General features: G+C 45.7%; 1 protein-coding gene across 1 annotated transcript in view; it reads right to left on the bottom strand.

Annotated features, from left to right (window-relative positions):
* Positions 1 to 20,015: 20,015 nt before the first annotated feature.
* PTPRT (protein tyrosine phosphatase receptor type T) overlaps positions 20,016 to 24,683 on the bottom strand; it is a gene marked incomplete at both ends in the record, with an annotated part of 1,089,241 nt that continues 1,084,573 nt past the window's right edge. The window contains 4 exon segments of the mRNA XM_081255209.1: positions 20,016 to 20,069; positions 20,838 to 20,973; positions 22,562 to 22,725; positions 23,611 to 23,736. Of these exon segments, the coding sequence (XP_081111335.1) occupies positions 20,016 to 20,069; positions 20,838 to 20,973; positions 22,562 to 22,725; positions 23,611 to 23,736 (480 nt within the window).

Below are 24,683 nucleotides of genomic sequence, written 5' to 3'. Positions count from 1 at the left end.
ATGGTTATTTAACAATATTAATTCTTCCAATCCATAGCTTTCCATTTGTTGTCTTCAATTTTTTTCATCAATGTCTTATACTTTTCAGAGTAAAGGTCTTTTACCTCCTTGATTAGATTTATTCCTAGGTATTTTATTCTTTTTGATGTTATTGTAAATGGGATTGTTTTCTTAATTTCTCTTTGATAGTTTGATATTAGTGTACAGAAGTACAACAGATTTCTGTATATTGATTTTGTATCCTGTGACTTCACTGAATTCATTTATTAATTCTAATATTTTTTGGTGGTATCTTTAGGATTTTCTCTATGTAGTATCATGTCTGCAAATGATGACAGTTTTACTTGTTTCTTTTCAACTTGAATGCCTTTTATTTCTTTTTCTACTCTGATTGCTGTGGCTAGATCTTCCAATACTATGTTGAATAAAAGTGGCAAGAGTGGGCATGCTTGTCTTGTTCCTGATCTTAGAGGAAATGCTTTCAGCTTTTCACTATTGGGAATGATGTTGGTTGTGGGTTTGTCATAAATGGCCCTTATTATGTTGAGATATGTCCCCTCTATGCTCACTTTATTAAGAGTTTTTATCATAAATGGATGTTGAATTTTGTCAAGAGATTTTCCTGCATCTGTTGAGGTGATCATCTGATTTTTATTCTTCAGTTTGTTAATGTAGTATATATTATCTATTTGTGAATATTTAACCATCCTTGAATCTCTGGGATAAATCCTGCTTGATCATGGTGTATGATTCTTTTAATGTATTGTTGAATTTGGTTTGCTACTATTTGGTTGAGGATTTTTGCATCTATGTTCATTCATCAGTGATACTGGCCTGTAATTTTCTTTTTTTGTGGTGTCTTTATTTTGTTTTGGTATTGGGGTGATGCTGGTCTCATAGATGAGTTCTGAAGCATTCCTTCCTCTTTAATTTTTTTGGAGTAGTTTGAGAAGGATAGATGCTAACTCTTCTTTAAATGTTTGATAGAATTAACCTGTGAAGCTGTCCTGGACTTCTGTTTGTTGGGAGTTTTTTGTTTGTTTGCTTGTTTTTTAACTGATACAGTTTCATTACTGGTATTTTCTATTTTTTCCTGATTTATTCTTGGGCTATTGTACATAGCTAGGAATTTATCCATTTCTTCTAGGTTGTTTATTTTATAGGCATATAATTGTTGTAGTAGTCTCTTATGATTCTTTGTATTTCTGTGGTATTGGTTGTAACGTCTCTTTCATTTCTGATTTTATTTATTTGTGCCCTCTCTCTTTTTTTCTTGATGGGTCTGGCTAAAGCTTTATCAATTTTGTTTATCTTTTCGAAGAACCAGCTTTTAGTTTCATTGATCTTTTCTATTGTTTTTTAGTCTCTATTTCATTTCATTTCTATTCTGATCTTTATGATTTTTTTCCTTCCACTAACTTTAGGTTTTGTTTGTTTGTTTTTTCTAGTTCCTTTAGGTGTAATATTAGATTGTTTATTTGTAATTTTTATTGTATCCTAAGGTAGGCTTGTATTGCTATAAACTTCCCTCTTAGAACTGCTTTTGCTGTTTCCCATAAATTTTGGATTGATGTGTTTACATTTTCATTTGTGTCCAGATATTTTTTCATTTTCTTTTTGATTTCATCACTGACCCATTGGTTGTTTAGAATCATATTATTTAGACTCCACATGTTTGTGTATTTTTGCAGTTGATTTCTAGTCTCATAGTGTTGTGGTCGGAAAAGATGCTTGATATGATTTCAATATTAAACTTATGAAGACTTGTTTTGTAGCATAGTATGTGATCTATCCTGGAGAATATTACCAGTATCCTTGAAAAGAATGTGTATTCTTCTGTTTTGGGGTGGGCTGTTCTATATATATAAATTTCATCTGGTCTAAGGTGTTATTTAAGGCCAGTGTTTCCTTAATTGTCTGTCTGGATGATCTGCCTATTGATGTAAATGGGGTGTTAAAGTCTTCTACTATTATATTATTATTACTGTTGAGTTTTCCCTTTATGTCTGTTAATATTTTCTTTATCTATTTAGTTGCTCCTATGTTGGGTATATATATATTCACAACTGTTATACCTCCTTGATGAATTGATATATATTATCATTATATGATGTATATGATCATTTTAGGTTGATGGTTTCTTAAGTTTAAGCACTTTTATCAAACCTGCATTTTTAACAACCTCCCTCATATTGAATGTTTTTGACATCATATTTTATATTTTTGTTTTGTGTATCCCTTAACTACTTATTGTGGATATAGATGATTTTACTACTTTTGGTTTTTAACCTTCCTGCCAGCTGTATAAGTGGTTGATCTACTTTTACTGTATGTTTGCCTTTGCCAGTGAGATTTTCCCCTTCATAATTTTCAGTTTTTGTATTTTTAGTTGTGGCCTTTTGTTTTTTGCTTAGAGAAGTCTATTTAACATTTTTTGTAAAGTCACTTTAGTGGTGCTTAACTCTTAGTTTTTGCTTTTCTGTAAAACTCTTTCTCTCTCCTTCAAATCTAAGTGATAACCTTGCCAGGTAGAGTATTCTTGGTTGTAGGTTTTCTTCTTTCATCACTTTGAATATTGGCCTGCAAATTTTCTGCTGAAAAGCCAGCTGATAGCCTTATGGGAATTCTCTTGTATGCAATTAGTTGTTTTTCTCTTGCTGCTTTTAAGATTTTCTCTTTCTCTTTATTTTTTTTTTCCATTTTAATCATAATGTGTCTTAGTGTGGACCTTTTGGGTTCATCTTATTTGGAACTCTCTGTGCTTCCTGGAAGTGGATGTCTATGTCCTTCCCCAGCTTAGGGAATTTTTCAGCTATTATTTTTTCAGATAAGTTCTCTGCCCTGTTCTCTCTTCTTCTTCTGGGACCCTTATAATGTGAATGTTAGTATGCTTGATGTTGTCTTAGAGGTCTCTTAGCTATCCTCATTTCTTTTTCTTTTTTTCTATTCAGCTTGGGTAATTTCTACTACTTTGTCTTCCAGATTGTTGATGCATTCCTCTGTATCATTGAATCTACTGTTGATTTCTTCTAGTACATTTTTTAATTTCAGCTATTGTGTCCTTTATCCCTGTCTTGTTCTTCGTTTTTTTTTTTTTTTTTTTTTTTGGCTGTGCCATGTGGCTTGTGGCTTGTGGGATCTTAGTTTCCCGACCAGGGATCAAACCAGGGCCCTGGCAGTGAAAGTGCCGAGTTCTAACCACTGGACCACCAGGGAATTCCCTGTCTTGTTCTTCTTTATATTTTCTAACCCTTTGTACAAATTTTCTCTGTGTTCATCCATTCTTTCCTGAGATCAGTGAGCTTCTTTATAGTCATTATCTTGAAACTTTATTGGGTCGATTGCTTATCTCCTCTTCATCTAGTCCTTTTTCTGAGGTTTTTGTCTTGTTTGTTCATTCAGAACATATTCCTCTGTCTCCTCATTTTGCCTAAGTCTCTGTATTTATTTCTATGTATTTGATAGGTCACATGTTTCCTGATCTTGCAGAAGTGGCTTTATGTAAGAGATGTCCTATGGGGTCCAGTAGCATACTCCCCTCTGGTCACCAGAGCTGTATGCTCTAGGGATGCCTCCTGTGTGGGCTGCATGGTCCTTCTGTTGTGGTGGGCCTGATGACTGTAGGTTGCTGGTAGATGGGGCTGGCCCCCAGCCCAGGTGACTGAGAGGTCCTGTCTTGTGTGGCGGCTCTAGGCCTGCTGATGGGCAGGTAAGTCCCTGGTGATAATAGGCTAGGAGAATTCCCAAATGGCGCTTGCCAGTGTCCCTGTCCCCAGGGTGAGTCCCAGCTGCCTCCTACCTCTCTGACAGCCTCTCTTAGATCAGTAAGTGGGTCTGACCCAGACTCCTTTCAAACTACTGTCTCTGCACTGGGACTTGGAGTGGTGAGATTTTGTGCATGCCCTTTAAGAGTGGAGGCTCTGTTTCCTATAGACCTCCAGCTCTCCCAAATGTTAAGCCCTGCTGGATTTCAAAGCCAGGTATTCTGGGAGCTCATCTTCCTGGTGCAGGTCCCCTGGGCTGGGAAGCCTGATGTGGGACTCAGACCCCTCACTCCTTGGAGAGGAGTTCTGCAACTGTGATATGCCTTCTGCAACTGTGATATGCCTTCTGCTTGTGGGTCACCAACCTGGAGGATGTAGGTCATGACTGTATTGCCCATCCTACACATTTCCTTCTTTAAATCTTTAGTTATGGAAAATCTTTTCTGCTAGTCTTCTGGTTGTTCTCATAGATAGTTGCTTTGTAAGTAGTTGTGATTTGCTGTGCCCTTGGGAGGAGGTGAGTTCAGGGTTTTCCTACTTTGCCATCTTTGCTATACCCCTATCCTTATTACTCTTAATAAGCTTGGGGTTACTAGGCATATATAATTGATTGTGATAATTTTGAATCATCATTCAATTGAAAAACACATATGCACATTCTTTGACACTCCTTTTATAGAGGATGAGTGTATGTCCTCTTCCTTTGAATCAGGGCTGACCTCAGTGGATCCGTTACAACCAGTAGCATCCAATAAAAATGATACTTTGTAACTTAGAAGGCCAGGTCAGAAAAGGTCACTCAGATTCCACCAGAATCTAGTGGGGATGGCAGGGGCCAGGTAATGAGTCTGATTACCCTGAGACCACCATGTTGGAGAGGTCACATGTAGACACTGTAGTTGATAGCCCAACTGACCTTCCAGCCAACATACAGCATCAACAGCAGCCATGTTCATGAGTCATCCAGGACATCCAGCCCTGTCAAGGCTTAAAGATGACTCCAGCCCTAGTCGACATCTGACAATAATCACCCTAAGCAAGAATGGCCAGATGACCCCTCCTTGAATTTCTGAACCACAAAATCATGAACAAAAGAAAAATGGTTGTTTTGGGTTAATTTCTTACACAGCAATAGTAACCATAACAGCAGTCTCTCCCTTTTTCTTGCCTAACTGCATTAGCTGCATTGGCATTAGCCAAAAATATTAAATAATAGCAATGATATAGGCATTCATGACTTTAATGGAAACACACTTAATTTTTCACTATTATTTAATACATTGGCTATTTATATTAGGCATTCTGTAGTAACAGAACTCCAAACACTCCGTAGCTAAGTACCACAAAGTTCTGTAGCTCCAGGTAACTCCCAGGAGCAACTGTCCTCCATGTGGTGATTCAGTGATCCAGGCTGGTGGGGGCTCCCCCATCCTGTGGCTGCACCACCTGGAATACAAGATCTCCTTGATTGATGAGGCAGGGAAAGAAAATTCTGTAGAGTCTCTCACCAACAGTTAAATACTTTGGTTTAGAATTAATATACATCATTTTTGCTCAAGCTTGTTCGTCAGGACTTGTCAAACAATCCACTAATTTCAAAGAGGGCAGGAAGCTGTAACTCCTCCTTTATGCCTGGGTAGAGTGGAGAAGTAGATATGGGTGAATTCTGATAATGCCTGCTATTCATGATTTTATCTTTTTATGCTAACAAAGTATCCTATAATTACTAGCTCACTGAGACTATTGTATTTAATCAGAAATTGATATTAAATTTTGTCAGTGCTTTTTCAGTCTTTATTGAGGTGACTATAGGTCTTTCTCCTTTTATCTATAGCCTTCCTAATATTGAACGCTTCTTAAATTCCTGGCCTATAGGCCACTTAGACATGGTATATAATTTTTGAAAAGCAGATAAGTGTAATACTTAATATTTAGTAAAAATATTTGCATTTATAAATGTGACCGGTCTAGAGGTTTTAGGAATGTGTGTGTGCACTCTTTCAGATTTGGTATCTGTGCTGTTTATTCCCTTTTTTGTCTTGTTCTGAAATAGTACATACAGCATAAGAATTATTTTTTTGTTTGAAAGTTTAATCAAGTTCACTCGTCAAAGTATCTGTTCTTGTATGTTTTAGGAAAGAAATAACAACTTCTGTATTTTTTTCTCTGATAATTGGTCTACTCAGGTATTCTATTTCTTTACCAGTTTTGGTAATGTTCATACATTTCCAAAATCACCCACTTGACCAGTTTTTGAAAAGTTACTAGCCAGAGAGTTATTCATAATATCCTTTTATAATGCTGTATAATTTCCTCATTCACTGTTTTGTCCCTTTCCTATTTCCTGATTTTGAGTATTTGCATTTTACCTTGATTAAAGTTATCAGCAATTTGTTTTGCTGGATACAGTAACAAAAAAAAGTTCTTAGTATCAGTTATCAAATCGAGTGTTTTTCTGCATTTGTATTTGTTGTAAAATGTCTTCCTTTTCCTGGCAGGGACTTGATTTCATAGGCAGGCACTTTCTCTCATTCCTTAAAGTAAACACCTCTGCTTTGAACTCTTGCATCTTTTCACGTGTCTGGTGTTCTCCTGTTTGCTCATCCTTACAAGGGGAGTTCCGAACTTGCACAGAGTTGGGAGCTTCTGGAGAGCACGGTGGAGGTTGCAAGAGGGAAGGAAAGGAGGTTAAGATTTGCTGTTATTTTTTTCTGCTGGTTCAGAGATCCGACTGCCTGGGAGGGCGGGGGCTTAGCCAAAGCTGGGGCTCTCAGCACAGGGAGCTTCAGCAGCCGTGAAGAGGTTCCTATCTGCATTTAGTGTTGGGTGGAACCCCCCTCTCCCCCATCTTTCCCTGGCACGTTTTCCCCCATTAGGAGGCCGCTGCCTCTGCAGGCTGTGCTGCCACAAGCTGACAGTCAGTATAGCTGCGGGCTCCTGACTTTGTGGGCATGGATCCCCAGTCCAGATACTCCCCCATCCCACGGGCCAACGACCTACCACTGTGCTAGTGCTCACAGTAGGGCCCCTGTGGGGCCACTTGTGGTCCTTCTTACTGTCTACTGGGCAAGCTGACTGTTTTCAACAAAAATATGAGACGGCAGAACTCCTGTTCCTAAATCTGAGTAGAAAATTAACATCATGTCACATAGGATGATCCTAGGGCATGAGAATAGCGTCTCCCATATGAATCACTTTACACCAAGTCCATTTTTGTCCTTGGATCAAAAGCTTAACTGGACAGCTGGCAGCCCTCTCTGTGTGTTGGCAGGGTCCCATCTCAGACTGACAGCTAGAGGATGGAGTATTGTGTGCACAGCTTAAGCCCAGTTTCTCAGTGTCCCCAGAAATGCATAAGCCTGATACAAAGTTTGATATGGAGGTATGATTCCAGTGAACCATGAGGTTACGGGGTGTACATCAGACGAGGGAGGGAGAGGCGGTACAAGGCTATGTTACAGAGTTTGCTGTTTCTCCAAGGGTCTGTTTGCTTGTTCTGGGACCATTTGACAAGTGACCTAAAATATAGCTCAGAACTGCCTTCAGAAGAAAGAAAGGAGGAAGCATCTGCCTACAGGCTCCAGTCTCCTATTGGTCAATGGGGGCTCCCCGACATTTCTGGGTGGCACACAGATGAGTGCTAAGGGGGTTCCTGTGGGCATCTCAGAGGACAGCATCAGAAACTATGGGGCAAGAAATGAGAGGTGCAGAGCCTGTCTGAGGGGTGTTCTCACCCTGGGCTGCCCCTGTGTGAAACCTGCAGACCTGCTTGGAAATGGTCACCACAGCCACACGTAGGGGGTAAGAGGTGAGGTTGAGAATATTCAAAGAGATCCAGTAGGCATCTGCTTTACCTGGTCGTGTAGCATCTGCTTTACCCAATCTTGTACATACTCAACTGACAAGGTGCTCCCTCCTCCCCCTGCCTCGCTCTGGGGTGCTCTGAATGGAGGGAAGCATGAAAGCTAAAATCCTCAGCATGCTTTTCTGCAAGTTGCTCCAGGCCATTCACCCTCCCATAGAGGTTTCTGGTAATGTCATTTCATCTCCCAGGAGATACACATGGATGATTGACCAGTTTTCTGAGTGAGTGCAGACCATCTGGAGGGATGAACCGCTTCATCTTCTCTGAGGCTTCTTTACATCTTCTAGGTGGCAAAACATGATTCATCATCAACTACTGATGAAAATTCTCATTTTAGCTTCTTGTGTCTTGTAATCAGAGTTAGCTTCTTCCAGACTCACTCAGTGGCTTGGTGGCAAGATTCTAGCATTTACTATGTATTTGTAGGTATTTTAGAGGAGAGCACAGTGAGATGGAGTAAGCTATGATCATAACCTGGAATGAGGATGGCTTCTTCCCCCTGCCCTGCCCACCCCATAGGGGGATGAATTCACCTTCTATTGAGGCACATAGAGCTGTTAGGATCCTCATCATTCAAAAGGAGATGTGAGTCTTCTTCCTGGCTCGGCCAGCTCTTAAACCCTGGTTCCAAATTCAACCAGCAACTGAGATAGCTGCTTTGCTCGTTGTTGTCTGGGATAAAAGTCTCCAGCTCGCAGACACTCAGAGAGGAGAGCAGTGTGATGCTCAAGCTGTGTAATACCTAAGATTCTGCAAACCTGCACCTTGCAGAGAACCGTGTGGGCCCCTTCATTCTGGTCCTCCAATAAAGAGATTTCACCGAGTTGTTCTATGGCACGACGCCATCAGCCTTCAGGGAGGGAAATGTGTTGCATTCTGCTAAGGATGTTGTTGGAAGGCATTCTTTATTAAGGGGGTCCATGGAAAAAATAATTTCCAGCCCCTGTAGCAGAAATACTTTTATTTATGCTGAGCAACTGGTTTATTTTTCCCTTTTGGACACTGAGTTGACTGACTGTGTTCTCCTTCTTGGGTAGACGGGCAGTGCCAAGTTTTTGAAGCTCTTGATCCAGGTGTGTGGCAAATCTTTTGGGTATGATTTCAATCTTGGCATCATCTTATCTATCCTGCTTTCACTTTTCTATGTTTTGCTGTCCCCACCTTTCTATAGAATTCATTTTTCTATGTATGAAAGTAATATAAATTTTAGAAAATACAGAAAATCATAGAGAACAAAAATTACCTATGTTCCCTAGGATGAGAGATAATCAGTGTTAATAACTGATGTAGTCTTTCATTCATTTATATACTCAATTTCTTTTCTCTATCTATGCATCTGTATTTCTCTGTATGTCTCTCTATCCAGCCATATACTCCAGATGTCCTTGAATAACTAGTTCAACTTCCTTCCAAGGCCTAATCCATGGATTGTGAAAACTGAAATCCACCTCAGATTCTGCTGATTTCTGTTGGTTACATTTCTCTGCCCCTCTCTGTCTCCAGATTTTCAGTTTATGGGTGTCATCTCTCTGTGGGTGCCGTATCCCACCTGCATGTCATTGGAGATTTCAGGTTCAGTCCCTTTGCTAGAATTCAGGACAAAGCTACTTAGGCCAAATCCTTGTGGAGTCTAGTTGCATTTCCTAAAGATTAAGTGGTCAAAATTTTTCTAAAATTAACCGAGTGGTTTCCTTAACTCTATCTTGCCGGCTTCTTTTGCGTTTCTCCTGGTTCCTTCCTCCTTACCCGCCCCTGCCCCAAGCCCTGCCAAAGAAAATGAAATCCCCTTTCTTGCCTATTGCATGGCATGTTGGTGACCTCATGCCATGTCCTCAAGGGTCTGAGGGCTTCTGTGTCCCGGAGTTCTGACCGGAGGCTTGAACCCTTGGAATTAGAGGAAGATCTTAAGCCAAACTGGAGGTCCCCATCAGAGTCCAAGCAAGGTGCTCTGAGAGTTGATATGGACCCACACTCCAGGTCTAGCCAGACAGGAGGGCCTGGCCAGGCCTCCAACAGATATGTAAAGAGAATTGTGTCACTCTGGCCCATCTCCAGGGTTGGCACACATGGGGTGGGTGTCCCTCACTGTTAATGGGGGAAATATGACCATGGCATGCATGGTGTTAAGTGAAAAGAAGCCTGTCTCAGAACTTATATATATATATATGTATGTATATATATATATATATATATACATACATACATATATATATATGTATATATATATATATACATATATATATACACATACACATACATACATATATACATACACATATATATACACATACACACACACACATATATATGCCATTTATATAGAAAATTTATGTATATTTATATGTGTATAGAAAGGTCTGCAATAGCAAAAAATATTAACAAGTACCTTTGAAAGTGGTGACTTTTATCTCACGCCTCAAAAAACTTTACTTTGAATTCTTCCAAGTGAATATATGCTACTTTTATAATAACTCTTTAAAAGGTATTTCCATTTTGGGAGGGAAATGATATGCCCCAAAGTATTTTTATTAGGAGATACATGAGATTTTTTTTCTTCTTTCTAATTTTCTCAATATCAACTATTACATTTGTGGCAAAAGAATAAATATAGCAGGCAGAATAAATGAGATTACCATGACCAAGGACAAAGGGCAAGGATTACTAGCTGGCTGGCCACCGGCTTTCCCTCTTAGGACCTGAGTTGGGAAGCGTGCGTTCTCCAGGCTCTTGGCTTGCCAGGGGTGGATACTACATCTAGGTCTCCTACGTTGGAGAACACTGCCAGGGTTTCTAAGGCTGAACAAGAACAAAGTGAACCAGGGCTCTGGCCCTATGGCTCATGCTTCCAGCTTGTACTTATATCTGGATACGCACAAAGAACTGGGAAGCCAGTCAATTCCAAGGAGTTGGTTCCAGCTGTTTCTTCTGCTTACCTGGAAAGCAGAGAGCATTGCATCATGTGCATCAGAGATTGGCAGCCTCATACCCTCGTTTGGGAACTGGTTTGTCTCCTTGTCCCCTATCTGTCCCCTTCTTAGAGCATTTGGAAGAGTGCTTGCTTAACTTCAGCATGGATTACAATCACCTGGGGCACTTGTAAAGCACGCAGGTTCCTGGGACCCATTGTGGACCTATTCAATCAGATTCTGCATGTTTAGAAGCTTCTCAGGTGAACTGATGTGGTTGGTCTGTGGACCACACTCTGAGATGACAGGTTTAAAGTCTGCATCTGGCACCAGTGGTTTGGTGCCTAATCTCAGCATTTATTGCAACATTGAGAAGTGAGGTCTTTGTCAAGAGATGGAGTATCTTCCCCTGACTCTTGATTCTGAGTATGCTGTGCAACCAGCTTTGTCCAAGGGGATGTTGCAGACATGACTCAGAACAACTTATGTGATCAGACTTTCTCATGTTCCTGCTATTACCAGGAGAAGCATATGCCTAGGCTAGCTTGCTGGTCCCAGGAGGAGGGTAAGAGACACATGGAACATGGCTGCACCAGCCAAGATGTCCTAGGCAGGCCTGGCCTGGAGCAGAGTCCTTAGCCGACACGAGTGGACCAGCTGAGATTAGCTGAGCTCAGCCTAGCTCAAGCCCCAGCTGACCACCATGAAAGACTGTTGTTTAAAGTTACTGAATTTTGGGTGGTATGTTACACAGCAATAGCTAGCTGATACAGCCAGGCAGTTTGTTAATATGCAGATCCTGAAACTGTGATTCTGTAGGGTCTTAAAAATTTGTCTGTTTAACGAACTTCTGGTGTGATTCTGATGCCAGCACTCTGTGGACTCCACCTGAGAAAAACTCTTGAGACCCAACCCTTTTACAGGTGCAATATGAAATCATGAAATATCCCTTAATATCTATGAACCTCAACTATTCTCATCTGCAAAGAGGGGATAATTCATATTTCCTGCATCATAGATGTGAGGATTAAATGAACATAAAATGAACATAATGAACATAAATGAACATAAAATGAACATAAAGAAACAGTCAGTAACAGGCTTTTCTTCTCCTCCTTCTTCAACTTGTCTCCACCTCACCCTACCCAACCTCAGGAAGACACCAGTGCGAATATCTTAGGAAAACATGAATCTCAGGGTCACAGCTTTATTGTATAGATTTTTAACACAGCCATATTACAAACATTGTCAGGGAACATTTACAAGAATAAATAAGATGGACTTGCAGGTGTAAAAAGATTACACTTCACTGTAATGTACAGTCAAAAAATATATCTGATATTCATTGACCTGACATTATTTACCTTCTGCTTTTTGAAGCTAGAATTGGAAAGGAAAAAAAAAAAAAAGAACATTGACAGCACAGTGCTGGCTTCTTTAAGAAGTTGATTTGTTTTCTCGTCTCATACGTGCTTTATCTATCAAACACCCAAACTGTACAAGTGCAGGCCACTGGGATTCGTGGAGGAGGCTGCTAACAGTGTGGAGACTTTGGTCTCATGCAGTATCATATGCCCAGTGGACGTGAAAATGTGTCTCCCTGGAGTTGATGGGAAGCCCATGATGGCCCTTATGGGACTATGATGGTGTCCAGTGGCCAAGGCAATGGTAGAAGCCCCAACTCTTTGCCTTTCATTGGCTGGTAAGATGTAGGGTGGAAAGAGAAGGTAGAAAAGTGCTTTTGAGTCTGATTGCCAATATGGGTTAGCCTGGGCTAGTTCAGGATCTACCTGGCAATGAAATGGATGTACCAGGGATGATTATGATCACATGTCAACTGAGTCACTGTGCTTTTGCTTTTGCAATTTGCTCTAACAGGCCTTGACTGGGGAGGGGAGGGGTGGAATTCACCTCTGGAGTTAATGTGTATGGTAAGCAAAACCCTACTCTGGGTCCTACTTGGACCTTTACTGATTCCGGCTGTCACTGATGGCCCTGTTGGCCAGCAGATCGATATTATGATTGGTCTCATCACAGATCTTGGTGGGCCTGGGTTCTATGGCAAAGCAGCTGCTCTCTCTGGGCTGTTGGGTGATAACCAGCCTGGATGAGCCTTTGATGCGTGGCTAGAGCAGCATCTTGGCCTGCGTGGTGTGGGGGCAGCAGGAGAGTAGGGACTTCAACCAGCACAAACCAAGCCCAACCTGCTTGGCTTTGTGCTCTGCAGGAAGGAAGGCGTTCAAACAAGGTCCCAGCTCTGTAATACTTCATTCATCCTAGGGTGGAAGGAACTTAAAGGTCATCTCAGCAAAGCTCCTTCTTCCCTTTAAAGAGATGCCTGGCTTTTGCTGAATGGCTGCTGAGACAGAAAGCTCATCTCTGGCAGATAGCAAGTTCTCTCTTACAGCTATGAAGTTTCACCCATTGGTCCTAGTTCTGCTCATAGGAGTGCTCCGGGACTAGCAAACTGTGCTTGAATTTATCTAACGGTCTGCAGGCCTATGGAGGCTATGGGCACTGGTATTCTGCCTAACTCTTCAGAAGTCTGATCTGACCTGGGATGTCACCCCTTGGCCCTCTGAGCCTCCAGACTGCCCTGGAGGTTTGGTCCAAAGAACAGCCTACATCATTAATCTTCCATGGGAGAGATAGGTGCATGGTGGGCATTGAGAGTTTGTTGGACCATCACAAAGGGGGTCCACTGCTTTGTATTCATAAGCCCAAAGGCACAGAAGTATGTGTACAGGAACTCAACTTTGCAGTTTTGGCAGGTTGCTTCGTAATCCCTTTCCTCCCCCAAATCTAAGCATCCCACTCACCAAGGAACCATAAAGTATAATAATTACCCTGAGCTCCAGGCTTTCATACCAATACCTTCCTGACCAACACTCTAAGGACCGCAGACCCTCATTCTCTGAACATTTCAACGAGGGATCAGGGTCCAAATCCCACTGCTCAGAGCAGCTCTCAGACACCTATGGAAGCTCCATGGTAACCCTGCCCCAGCAGCTTTACTCTATAGTATGCCCATGCTGAGTCCTACATCTTTGTGTCAACGGCAGTGACTAGCCCAACCTCTTAGATAACTAGGATGCTAAGCCTGGGGTCTACCATTATGGGTGCTGACCCCGCCTCCTGGGGATCTAACATTCTTGGGTGGATTTGAGGGGGTGAATGTGGCCTCTTTGATGACCTTTTTCCATCTCTTCTAGAGGCAGGCAGGAGGGATGCAAGAGATGGTCTTGGTACCTACAGGAGTGTTGTACAGCCAGCCAGTGTGACGCAAAAGTCTATGTCTGGTTACCAGTAAACCGGAAGAGAGTCTGTTCATGTGCATAAGTGTGGCTTAGACATCTCTGTGTGCTTCTGAGGATCATACCCACGACTCTGACAAACTGGAGCCTCCTCCACTCTCTGCCACTGACTTCTCTCCTTGCTGTTCAGACAGTGTATGACCTCAAAGGCAGATCCTGGATAGATGGAAACCAAGGCCTTGCATTTTATCACTGCTAGGCATGTCTCTGTTGAAAGCCTCCAACACGGAACCCTTGCACTGGGATACAGAAACAAGGCTGGGTCTCAGCTGGTTCCCTCTATGCTGGATTCACGTTACTTATTTCCCTGTTTTATTTGGCTGTGATTTGGAGCTGGCATCATGGGCTGAGAAGGAGCTCAGATTAGTTAGATGATGGGGAAGGCAAGTCAGGGCTTGGAGATGCATGGCCACCATGTGACTCATGTCTCATCTTCTGCCCTGCAGCTTGGGTTGACCACCTGTCCCCAGGGATCCTGGCCCAGCACAATGTGTTGGCCTTATGGTTTAGAATTAGCATCGTGGTCATCTTACTGACAGGCTCACCCGTGTTTTCCGTGGCATTACTCCTGACTCGACTTGGTGCTGATGGCCTCTCTGTCCAGCCCAGGAGAGGCCGGACGCAGGCTAAGTGAAGGGGGTTTTCTTCACCCCCTGTGAGGTACAGGGGAGCTGCCCTCGCCTTCAGTGTCACTGGATCTGGGCTGGGCAGTTACTCCTGCAAAGATGACGTGATGAGCATCTGTTTCCTCCTCCCCGGGCCTCACTTCTGTCTGCAGCATCCTTGCTAGACTGAACACCTCTGTGCACACACCAGGGATTCACACCAGAGCTGTGTGGATCGCAGTAAGGACACACACCAGGGATTCACACCAGAGCTGAGGAAATGTGGATCATGGTGAGGATACACACCAGGAGTTAGCTTACCAGCAGGGACCCAATGATGGATAAACATGATTGGTCAGAGGGAAAATTATCGTCTTTTCTCCAAGACACTGAGGCACATTCTAAAGCAACACCTTTGTTCCAAGTGGTTCTGGCCAGCCCCTCTCCATCCCCCATCCTACTGTGTCCCAGAAGTGACCACTCTGCCCAGTAGACCATATGCAACCTTGGTTCTGAGGAGTCCTATTGGGTCCTAACTTCTTGGCTTTGCCTTCCTGTTTTCCTACCCAAAGGTCTCCATATCTACCTACCCCTTCTACCTGGCTGAGGCTCCTCTTTCTGCATCTCTTCCCACTAATTGGTTGGTTGGCCCAACATTCTACAGCCAAGAAATGGCTGGGCTGGATTAGAACCAAAGACTGGGTCCTTCCTGTCACAACCCCATGTCTCACCAAGGGATGGACTGTGCCATAGTAAACTGAGCTTCCTGATGGCACCCCCTCCAGGGCCCTGCATGTTGTAAGAACCCAGTGAGTACGTGGGGTTGAAGAAAAGTGACAAGGCTTCCAGCCCGCAGCCCCTCATGTGAAGCGTGTCCTCAGATTGGCCCACATTAGCAACCATGTGACTCTACCCAGACTAAGGGCACCGCCTTTTAGAGGCCCCAGCATTCAGGAATCTGCTGAGTAAGGCTGTGTTCATCACCTCCTTTCCCTTTAGGGTTTTATGCGCTGAGCCGTCGCCACTCCAGATGGGCATGTCCTTGTAATTCTAGTAGATTTCAATGGCTTTGTTCCAGTATCCAACTTAAGGAGACTTGAGATCAACCCATGAACAGTGAGGTCAGGGTGCCCCCGTACCATAGGATCTGCTAAGGGGAAGGTGAGCTGGACTTGAGTCTAGAATTGGCCTCAGGAGGAAGCAGCATGGCCAGGCATTGTGCCTCTTAGACTGGGCTGTAATTCCCTAGGGTCCATCATAGTGAGTTGAAGGGATCAAAGCCACGTGAGGGACCCAGGGCACACGTGGTTAAAAAAATATTTATGCACTCCTATGAAAACAAATCAGGCTCAATTAGAGAAGAATGCAAATAGTATGTGAATTGCTAGACATGAAACTGAAGAAATTTTAAGCTTACCATTGTCTGCTTTGGGCTTTACAAGATCCATTGGGCCTCTTTCACTCTAGTCTTTGCTGTTACGGGTAGCTCCCCATGGGAAAATCTGAGACATGGGAAAGTATTGCCTTTGAAGTCAAAAGAACCAGTTTAGGGCTTCCCTGGTGGCGCAGTGGTTGAGAGTCCGCCTGCCGATGCAGGGGACACGGGTTCGTGCCCCGGTCTGGGAAGATCCCACATGCCGCAGAGCGGCTAGGCCCGTGAGCCATGGCCGCTGAGCCTGTGCGTCCGGAGCCTGTGCTCCGCAAGGGGAGAGGCCACAACAGTGAGAGGCCCGCCTACCGCAAAAAAAAAAAAAAAAAAAAAAAAAAAAAAAAAAAAGAACCAGTTTAAATCCCAGCTCCCTCCTTTACTAGCTGTGGTGGAACTGTGGGCAAAGGATTTCACCCCTCTGAACCTCAGTCTCCTCAGCTATAAAATGGTGACAATTAGAAGCACTTCTTAGGAATGCTGGAAGAATTCGGTGAGCTCACATTTAGAGTCTCCAGCACAGGGTCTGCTGGTTGCACGGGAAGGCTGACATCTGGCAGGCAGACCACTGCCCGGGCTACATCCAAAGAGACAGTGTAAAAGCAAGCTGATCCCTTCTGCTCCCACAAAGGGAGGCATGCTGTAGCCATCTAGAGGCTCAGAGCCCCCTGGCCCCAGGACCTTCGTACCAGAAAGGAGGAGACGACGACGTGTTAGAATGCAACTAGGATACATCCCAAAGATGTCTAGGCTAGACATGCAGTCAGGTGGGGACAGTACCTGGCTTCTCGTTAATTCCTTGCATCTTCTCCAAACAGGGTCCACATCTAGGAGGTGAGAGCCATGAGGCTTTGTGCTAAGTGAGGGGACTCTCTTGGGCAGCCCAGAGACAGGAGGCTGGCCCCTGTCACGGAGACCCAGAGACCGTGAGTTCCACTTCCCTCTGCATCGTGAATGGTGAGCCTGCGCTGTAAGTGTAGAGGAGTGAGAGGATATCCCGAGGGAGGTGCTGTTTGCCCAGGAGCTTTCCTGGGGAAGGGACCAAGTCCAAATTCCCGGGCACCAGCGCCCCGTCTCATCCACGTCCTGCCACATTCTTGCCACGTGGGACCTTGGGGAAAGCATCCCCATCCGCGAGCCTCCGTGTCTTCCAGTGTAAACTGGCCGAAGACTGTTCACTGGTCTGCATCCTCTGGAGGGTGGCTGGGTTGTGAGGAAATGACGGAGGCTGGGGGTGCTGAGCTGGGGGCACCATCACTGGCCCTGTTGGGTTACCCAGCACGGCCCGAGTTTTCATTCTAAATTCCTTCTCCCCAAAGTCACATTCTAAATTCCTACCATCTGAAATGATAGAAGCCACTGTCATTTTCACCTGCCAGCTATTTTGCCCCCTCCTGAGCAGAGTAAATCCTAGGGTTTGTGTTTTTTAGAGAGCACACCCCTCTCCCAGCCCCCATTCTGTATGGATGAGCCCAGATCTGAGAGAGGGGCATATAGCTGGCTGATCTGCTATGTCACAGGCTCCTTGAAGGCCGAGACTAGAGCCAGGGGAGGCCAGCAGGGGGCCAGGGCCTGGGGACCAGGGAAAGGGACCATGAAAGGGTAAGAGCAAGCTCGTGGTGGGGCTCCTCTGCCTTCCTTTGCTTTGAGATGCTTCCTTTTGAACCTCCAAAGTGACAGCCCTTCCTTGATCGAGTCTGGTGTCCCTGGACTTCCAGACAGTTCCAGAGCCCATGCCGACGGGAACAGCTTCTGTGGGCTCCTTCCATTGTCCCGTCCTCATGGGCCCAGGGGTCTGGCTTGGTCACCCTGCTTCGTGGCAGAGCAGAGACCCTGAGTTTCTCACAGAAGCTGCGTCTCCTGATCCAGCAACAAAATAACGAGCAGACAGACAAATAGATGTGATATTAAAAAGTATACGCTTAAGGGACCATTTTCACAGTGTCTGATGAAAGGAAAGAGGCAGCCCCACTGGCCCCCGAGGGAGCCTCCTCTAGCACTGAGCTGAGCGCGTCACTCAAAGCTCCACAGGGGCCAAGTCTGCCCTGCTGGTGGAGCATTTGCCCCTGACCCTGGCGTACCTCCTGCCACGTTCTGCTCCAGTTGAGCTGACCTCCTGCCATCTCACCACCCACCCCCAAGGACTTTGCACACGCTGATCCCTTGGCCTGAGTTTTCGTTTCTTCCTTTGTGTACCCAGTGGAATGGACGTCACCTCCTCTAGAAAGCTCTACGCTGAATCTCTCCTGCTGTGAGGCTCGTAGGACACTTGTAAGCTGCGCTGTGGTTCAGTTTTCCCAGGATACAGTCAGTTCTTTAGGGAGAACACTGTGCCTTGTTGAATTCTATGCTTCTCATGGCCGCTCTGGGGCTAGACCAGCCTTCAGGATGAAGCTTCCTGGATCCCAGGCCACCCGGGGGCTGCCAGGTACTGTACCAAAGCACCAGCTAGAGACCAAGGTAGAGTGTCCCTGGCTGGCAGACCTCACAGCCTGAGGGCACAGGGAATTGTTTTCACTGGCTAAGAATTGAGATGGGACTAGCTTTCCTGGGGAGCCGGGAATGAGTTGCTAAAATATATCTGAAATTCTGAGCTTCCCAAAAAATTGGCCTTGGAAAGAAAGAATTAAATTCCCATTTGTGGAGTTCTCTGCTCAGAAATTTCTGGCCTCATTTTCCCTCCATATAATAATTGCTTGGCTGAGAAAGGATGAAGAAAACATTACAAATAAGTCTCATCACTATTATCTGCCTTTGGGAAACCAGAATATCATGACTGAGGAAGGTGCCTCAGTGTCTTCGGTTGTAAAAGAAGGATGATAACAGGTGAACAGCTCTCCCAGGGAGGGAGGGGGTGGGGTCTAAGAACTTGCCAAGCCTGGCATATAATGTATACTTAGCCAATGCCGGCCCCCCTTGTCATTGACTGACCCATACTTTGGGCAAGAGTCTAGATTCCCCAGGTCTGATCCCCTTGTCCTATTTTAAGCCAAAGTATAGCTGGGTCCACGATGACATTTTCTGAGATGGCAGCTGAGTTTCTCTAGGAAGGTGTTCAAATTCGGAGATCCGAGGTTATGCTGGTACTCCATCTATCCGCCCCAAAGGCCAAAAGGGACTGCCTTCAGACTGTCTCTCCCTTGCTCAGTGGCTGTGCTGTCCCTGGCTGGGACCTTTTAAGGACATTGCCAGGAGAGGTAACAGGCCCCAGAGATTTGTCTTATAGCTACACAACCAAACTTCTCTCCCCACCGTTTTTTGATGTAAGAGACTAAGAAAGATTCTACACCCTCCAAAAGAAAGTTTCTTTTCACGTACACGTTGGAAAATCATCAAATCTGAACTTGTTCATCCCTCCCAAGGGAGCCACCGCCCACGACACACAGGGTCCGCCAGCGCCGTGCCCCAGGGAGGCAGCCCTTCCTCCCAGAGACGAGGAGGAGCGGCGAAGTTCCCTGCAGTGCTGCCCCGCCCCACTGACCGCAACAAAGCAAAGAAAACCTCTGTCCAGGAGTGCCGCGGCCACAACGGACTGGCCAGTGAATGACAGAAGGTCCAGGCCTGGGGGACGGGTACACGATGGTGGTGGGCCAAGCCCCATGCAGGTTAGTTGGGAGGATGGGGGCCTCTGCTGTGGTCTCGGGAGCACCCTGAAGTCCCAGTGATCCAGAGGTCCCTGAAGGAGAGCCCGGTCATATTCACGACCACGTGGAGGAGGAAAGCACACATCCCCCCACTGCCCAGGGGACACAGGGCAGAGGAAGTGCTGCCAGGCCTGTCACTCCCCTGTACCCACACAGTCAGCTTGCCTCGAGATTCACAAACCTGAAAAGAGCAAAAGCAAGAGGTCTGGGCACTGAAAAATCCGGGCCTTGCTATACAGGTGCACTTCTGTATGGGCCCGTGCCTGAGGCTGGGAAAGAAGCCTGGGCCTTTCAGGGCGGCGTCCTCCACAGCAACTGGAGACCCCTCCGAAGGTACAGGGCCCACCGTGGCCCACAGGACCACCAGTCTTCTCCTTGGAGTTGGGCAGGGTGCCACCGCTGAGCCCCTGAGCCCAGTCGCTGCCATTCACAGAAAAGGGGGCTTGGCTGCAGCAGCCTCTGGACTCTGGCAGGTTCTCCATGCCATCGGGCTAAAAGGAGCTTAAATATTCCAGTGCCACCTCGTATACAAATTTATACTGTTCCTGAGAGGAGGAGAGGCAGAGAGGGAGAAGAGAAGACGAAAAGGAAAGGGAAAATGCATTTAGTTTAGAGCTACAGATTATGGAGGAAACATTATCTACGTCTATACTAACAGTCAATTCAAAATTGTCCACGCAGATTCAGATTCAGTAGATCTGGAGTGGGGCTCAAGAGTCTGCATTTCTACCAGGCTCCCATGTGGCACTACTGCGGCTGCTGGTCTGTGGACCAGACTTGGAGTAGGCCCTCACTTTGGGTAAGACCACACTTAGCACAGACTTGAAGACTCATCAAAGTTCCCTGTGTATGGTATGTCTCCATCTCTGCACCAGGTCTTTCTTAACATCTGGAGCTCTGCCCCCAGTCTCTTCCTATCCCTTGCTTCGCAGTGTCCTAGCCCAATGCTTTATATGATAAAAATGAGCATAAATTAATTAGAATGGGATTGGACTGAGTCAAAAACATAATTCACATGCTACTAATCCAGAATCCCTTCCCCGAAGCCAGAATTAGTGATACTTTCCCACGGAATGGAAAGAGAGTAACACAATGTAGCGTGTGCCAAGACAAATATCTGGACTCTCTGCAGAAGAGAAGCTGGTGAGGCTGGAGGGAGGAAGCAGGTAACTGTGTGTGCAAAGGGCAGCGACTGCAGGGGCTCAAGAAGCATCCGGCTGTTGAGTGTTTTTACTCTTTGATGCTATTTTCTTCAGGTCAAGGGAACTACGGTCAGCCCGTGGCTACTGGAGAACAGTTCTCGGGACACTCACCAGGGTCTCCACCGTGTTGGACTTGTTGTTACGTAATGTTTTCACGATGTGGAACACATCGATGATGTTTTGCTGCTGGATCATCTCACACACGCTGCAGACGGCACAGAAGGTTCCACTGCGGCCTCCCCCATTTCTAAACACAGAGCAAAAAGGTGAGCAAGATTCCTGGGTACCCCTCAGGTGCCTGCTGAGCCTAAGGCCATGTCAGCAGTAGTGGAGGGTGACTGCCCTGGCAAATGCAAGGTAAGGCAGTGGTGAAAGTCTTAACCTGAGCCATGAGTTACGGTTGGAGTCCCATCTGTGCCGTGAACCTGCTTTGACCTTGGGCAAGTCACTTCCTGTGTCTGAGTCTCAGGTTCTTCATTTGTGTAATGAAGGGGATAACCTTTGAAAGCTCACCTAGCTTGAGGTCTCCTTGGTTCTAGCAGCATGTGACTGTCACCCATGGCACACTGACCCAAACCCCCAGGACAGACAGAGTGTCTTTGTCCGTGTGGTGCCTGCAGGACAGACAGAGTGTCTTTGTCCATGTGGTGCCTGCATCCTTGTCCAAAAGGATGCTCTGGGTCCACCTACACATCCAGTGAAGACAGCGGAAGGTTGCGTGTGTTTTTACTCCTAGTTCCTTCCATCCGCTAAGGACAGCAATACCAGAGACACCTCTGTTAGCTGGGGTCAGCCAGCCTAGGTTTTGGGTGGGGCTGGGATGGGTCTCAGATGCTGAATGCCGAAAAGACGCATCTCTGTTTATACACCCTGGTTTAAGCAAGACCCCACTGACCTGGAAAGTAGAGAAAGAGGGCTCTTGGCAGGGTCATCCCTCTGCCACACTTTCTTTCGGATGCTCCATAAGTCATCTTCATAGAAACACCCCCTCCAACTCTTTACAGAAAATCTCTTTAGGAATCTGCCAGATTTGGAACTCCTGGGCGTATTGCCAAGAGCAACTAATGATGTCATGTAATGGTCTGTGTCTAGAGAACATCTGGATGGAAACTTAAGTCACCGAGTCTACCTCCCAGATGTTTTATCCACAGGACACCCAACGACCAGATGTTTCAAGTACAGACAGTTGCCCTCCATTCACTGGCCAGTGCCTGCATTTTGGTGTCTGTTTTGGTGTCTCTGCTGACAGAAGGACACCCCTGTGCTTTCCTACAGCTCCAACCGCTGGTCACCTCGGCAACGGAAGACACGGATAAAAGGTACTCCTGCAAAAAGGCAGGCTAAAAAACAATCTCATGGGAAAGAGTAGGAAGGGCCCCTGTCCCCGCTCCCTTAAGCTCTCCGATTTTCCTGACATGTGTGCACCACGTGAAAGAGGGGGCACGATAAGCCGGTTCTGAAATGACTGAACTCAATTCCAGGGTAAGATGTTATTAATGCCTCCACCTGCTCCAGAAATACTATTCTGAAAAAGGGAAGACTTTGATTCCACTTCCTTTTTAAAGAGTGAGGCCCTCTCCATCACCTCTCCCCAAATCATTTTAAGTTCTAAGAAGCAAAGTGAATGCTTGTGAATCAGCTGTTCCACACATAGCTTTATGGCTGCAATCCCAGTCCATGAAAGGACTGTAATGCCTTGACTACACTCCTATTGGCCTGTAAGGATGTGGTAGGGCCAGGGATGCCTAGGACTGGTATTTGTGGCCAGCGGCATCCTCAAGGATGCCCCATGACCCACCACCCTGTTGCCCTGGAGAGCCCTCCATCATACTCACAGGCAGTGGACCACAGTGCGTCCCTCTCTCCCATCGTACTGCTCCTGCCACTTCTCCAGCCGTCGGACCACTTTGAGCAGAGAGCGCTTGGAGGGGGGCGTGTCCCGGTAGGCAGGCCAGCCAATGTACTGGAGGTGCTGGACTATACGATATCCATCCTGTGGCTGAGAAGAGAGAGGCTATTAGGGCTGTTCTGCTGGGGATGCTTAGGGACGCAGGCCCTCCAGATACCCTGGAGGCTGCAGCATTGCAGTGGAAGATGGAATAAATGGGGTCTACGCTATAATGTCCTCATGGGGAGAATCACACACTATCCCCATACCCACCTCTACACCTCTGTGCACACTGATTCTCCTGCCATGACTGCTCTGCATCCCTCCTCTACCTGAAAAACTTCTACGCAGTCCTCAAAACCCAATTCAAATGCCCCTTTCTCTAGGAAAGCCTTCCCTGAATACTGGGCAGGATTCTTCTCTCTTCCTGCAGTTCATGAGCCAAAATACATCTCACTTTCCCATTAGATAGCGAATTCTGAGGGCAGGGACTGAATCTTGTTCACCACGAGCCCCCAGTAAAGACCAAGGTCGCTTCAGTTAGCCACCATTTCATAGATCACTCATCTGTTCCCTCCCACCCAGTACTACTACACCCAGCAGTGAAATTCCTCATGGAAGAAACTTACTATTTTCCATGTTGGTGTTCCCACCATCTAGCCCAAAGCTTACTGGATCCAATCAAAGGCTGCATCAACTCATGCCGAAACAGCGTGGCACAGGGAAGCACTACATTCTGAGATTTTGTGTCTACATGGCAGCAAGTGTGTCAGGAAACAGGCAGATGGCAGTATGGATGTCCCCCTGTGTGTCTCTGTGTGTGGGAGCCATTGCTGGGTCTGGAGCTGGAATTGGCGAAGTCATCACTTCCCCAAGGACGAGATAAACAGGAGAGGACAGCACAGACTCCTGGCTGGCCTGCGGGGTCCTCTCCCGGCAGCTTCCATCTGTTTTGGGAAGGAGGAGTCCGGGAAGCAGCGGCGGCCGTACACTTACCCGAGCCATGTTACAGATGCGGAATATTCTGTGGATGATGTCCTCATCGATATCTGCGGAGACGAATTCCACCTGGATGGGCCCGTAGCACCCCGAGGTCTTCTCAGGCCAGTACTGCATACAGAGCTGAGGTAAGGAAAGGGGTCACAGAAAAAGGCCAAGGTCAGGGGCCGGGGGCATTGGTTTCATTTATCATGAAACCTTTCTTACTGCCTGCGGGACACGTTGGCTAGAAAGGTAGAGTATTATGTAGGAAATTAGGCTCAGCTTTCCTGTTGGGGAACAGCTACCCATTTTTCTGGTTGTTGAAAAGTCAGAGCTCTGAGCACAGAAACAGTGGGCTTCAACATCTTTGCTGTGCTGATTTCAAACCATCTGTTAGGCTTGCTGGGCCTCAGTTTTCCCCATCTGTAAAATGGGGAAAATACTGTCTACCTTGTGCTGCTGTAAGGGTTAGATAGAACACTCTGAGGAAGGGCAACTACAATCTTTAGTTCAACACAAATCATAGCAACTTTTCCCGATTCTAGGAAAACCTTCACAGTGTTTATTTCATCATCAGATCATAAGTAGTTTTAAAAAATACATAGGTTTTGGCATCAGACAGGCTTGGGTCCAAATCCAGTCTCTGCTGCTTACTAGCTGTGCCATCCAGGCCTCAGTTTCTCCTGTGTAAAATGGGGCTAATTATGCTTACCTTGCACCAAAAGATAATGTAACATGGTATTGAGAGGCCTTGCCTATTATCTTTCCTAGTTTTTTGGAATTAGACATTAGAACCTACAGCTGAGAGCAAAAGGCAGTGGTTGCTTCTCAACCTAAGACAATGCTTCTCAGCAGAGGTTGCTTTGCCACCCAGGGGACATTTGGCGATTCTAGAGACATTTTTGATGATCACACCTGGGGGTTGCTATGGGCATCTAGTGAGTAGAGGCCAGGATGCTGCTAAATATCCTACAATGCATGTGACGGCTCCCCTGAGAGGAATGTGGCCCCAGTTCTCAATGGTGCAGAGACTAAGAAAGCCTGGTCTAAGATCATAAATTGTCCCTTAAGTTTATAGTGTCATCAAG

Source organism: Mesoplodon bidens (genome assembly GCF_964165515.1).
Source record: "Mesoplodon bidens genome assembly, chromosome: 15".
Classification (NCBI taxonomy): Eukaryota; Metazoa; Chordata; class Mammalia; order Artiodactyla; family Ziphiidae; genus Mesoplodon; species Mesoplodon bidens.
The sequence above is the reverse complement of the archived record's forward strand: the minus strand, read 5'-3'. Positions and strand labels throughout refer to the sequence as shown.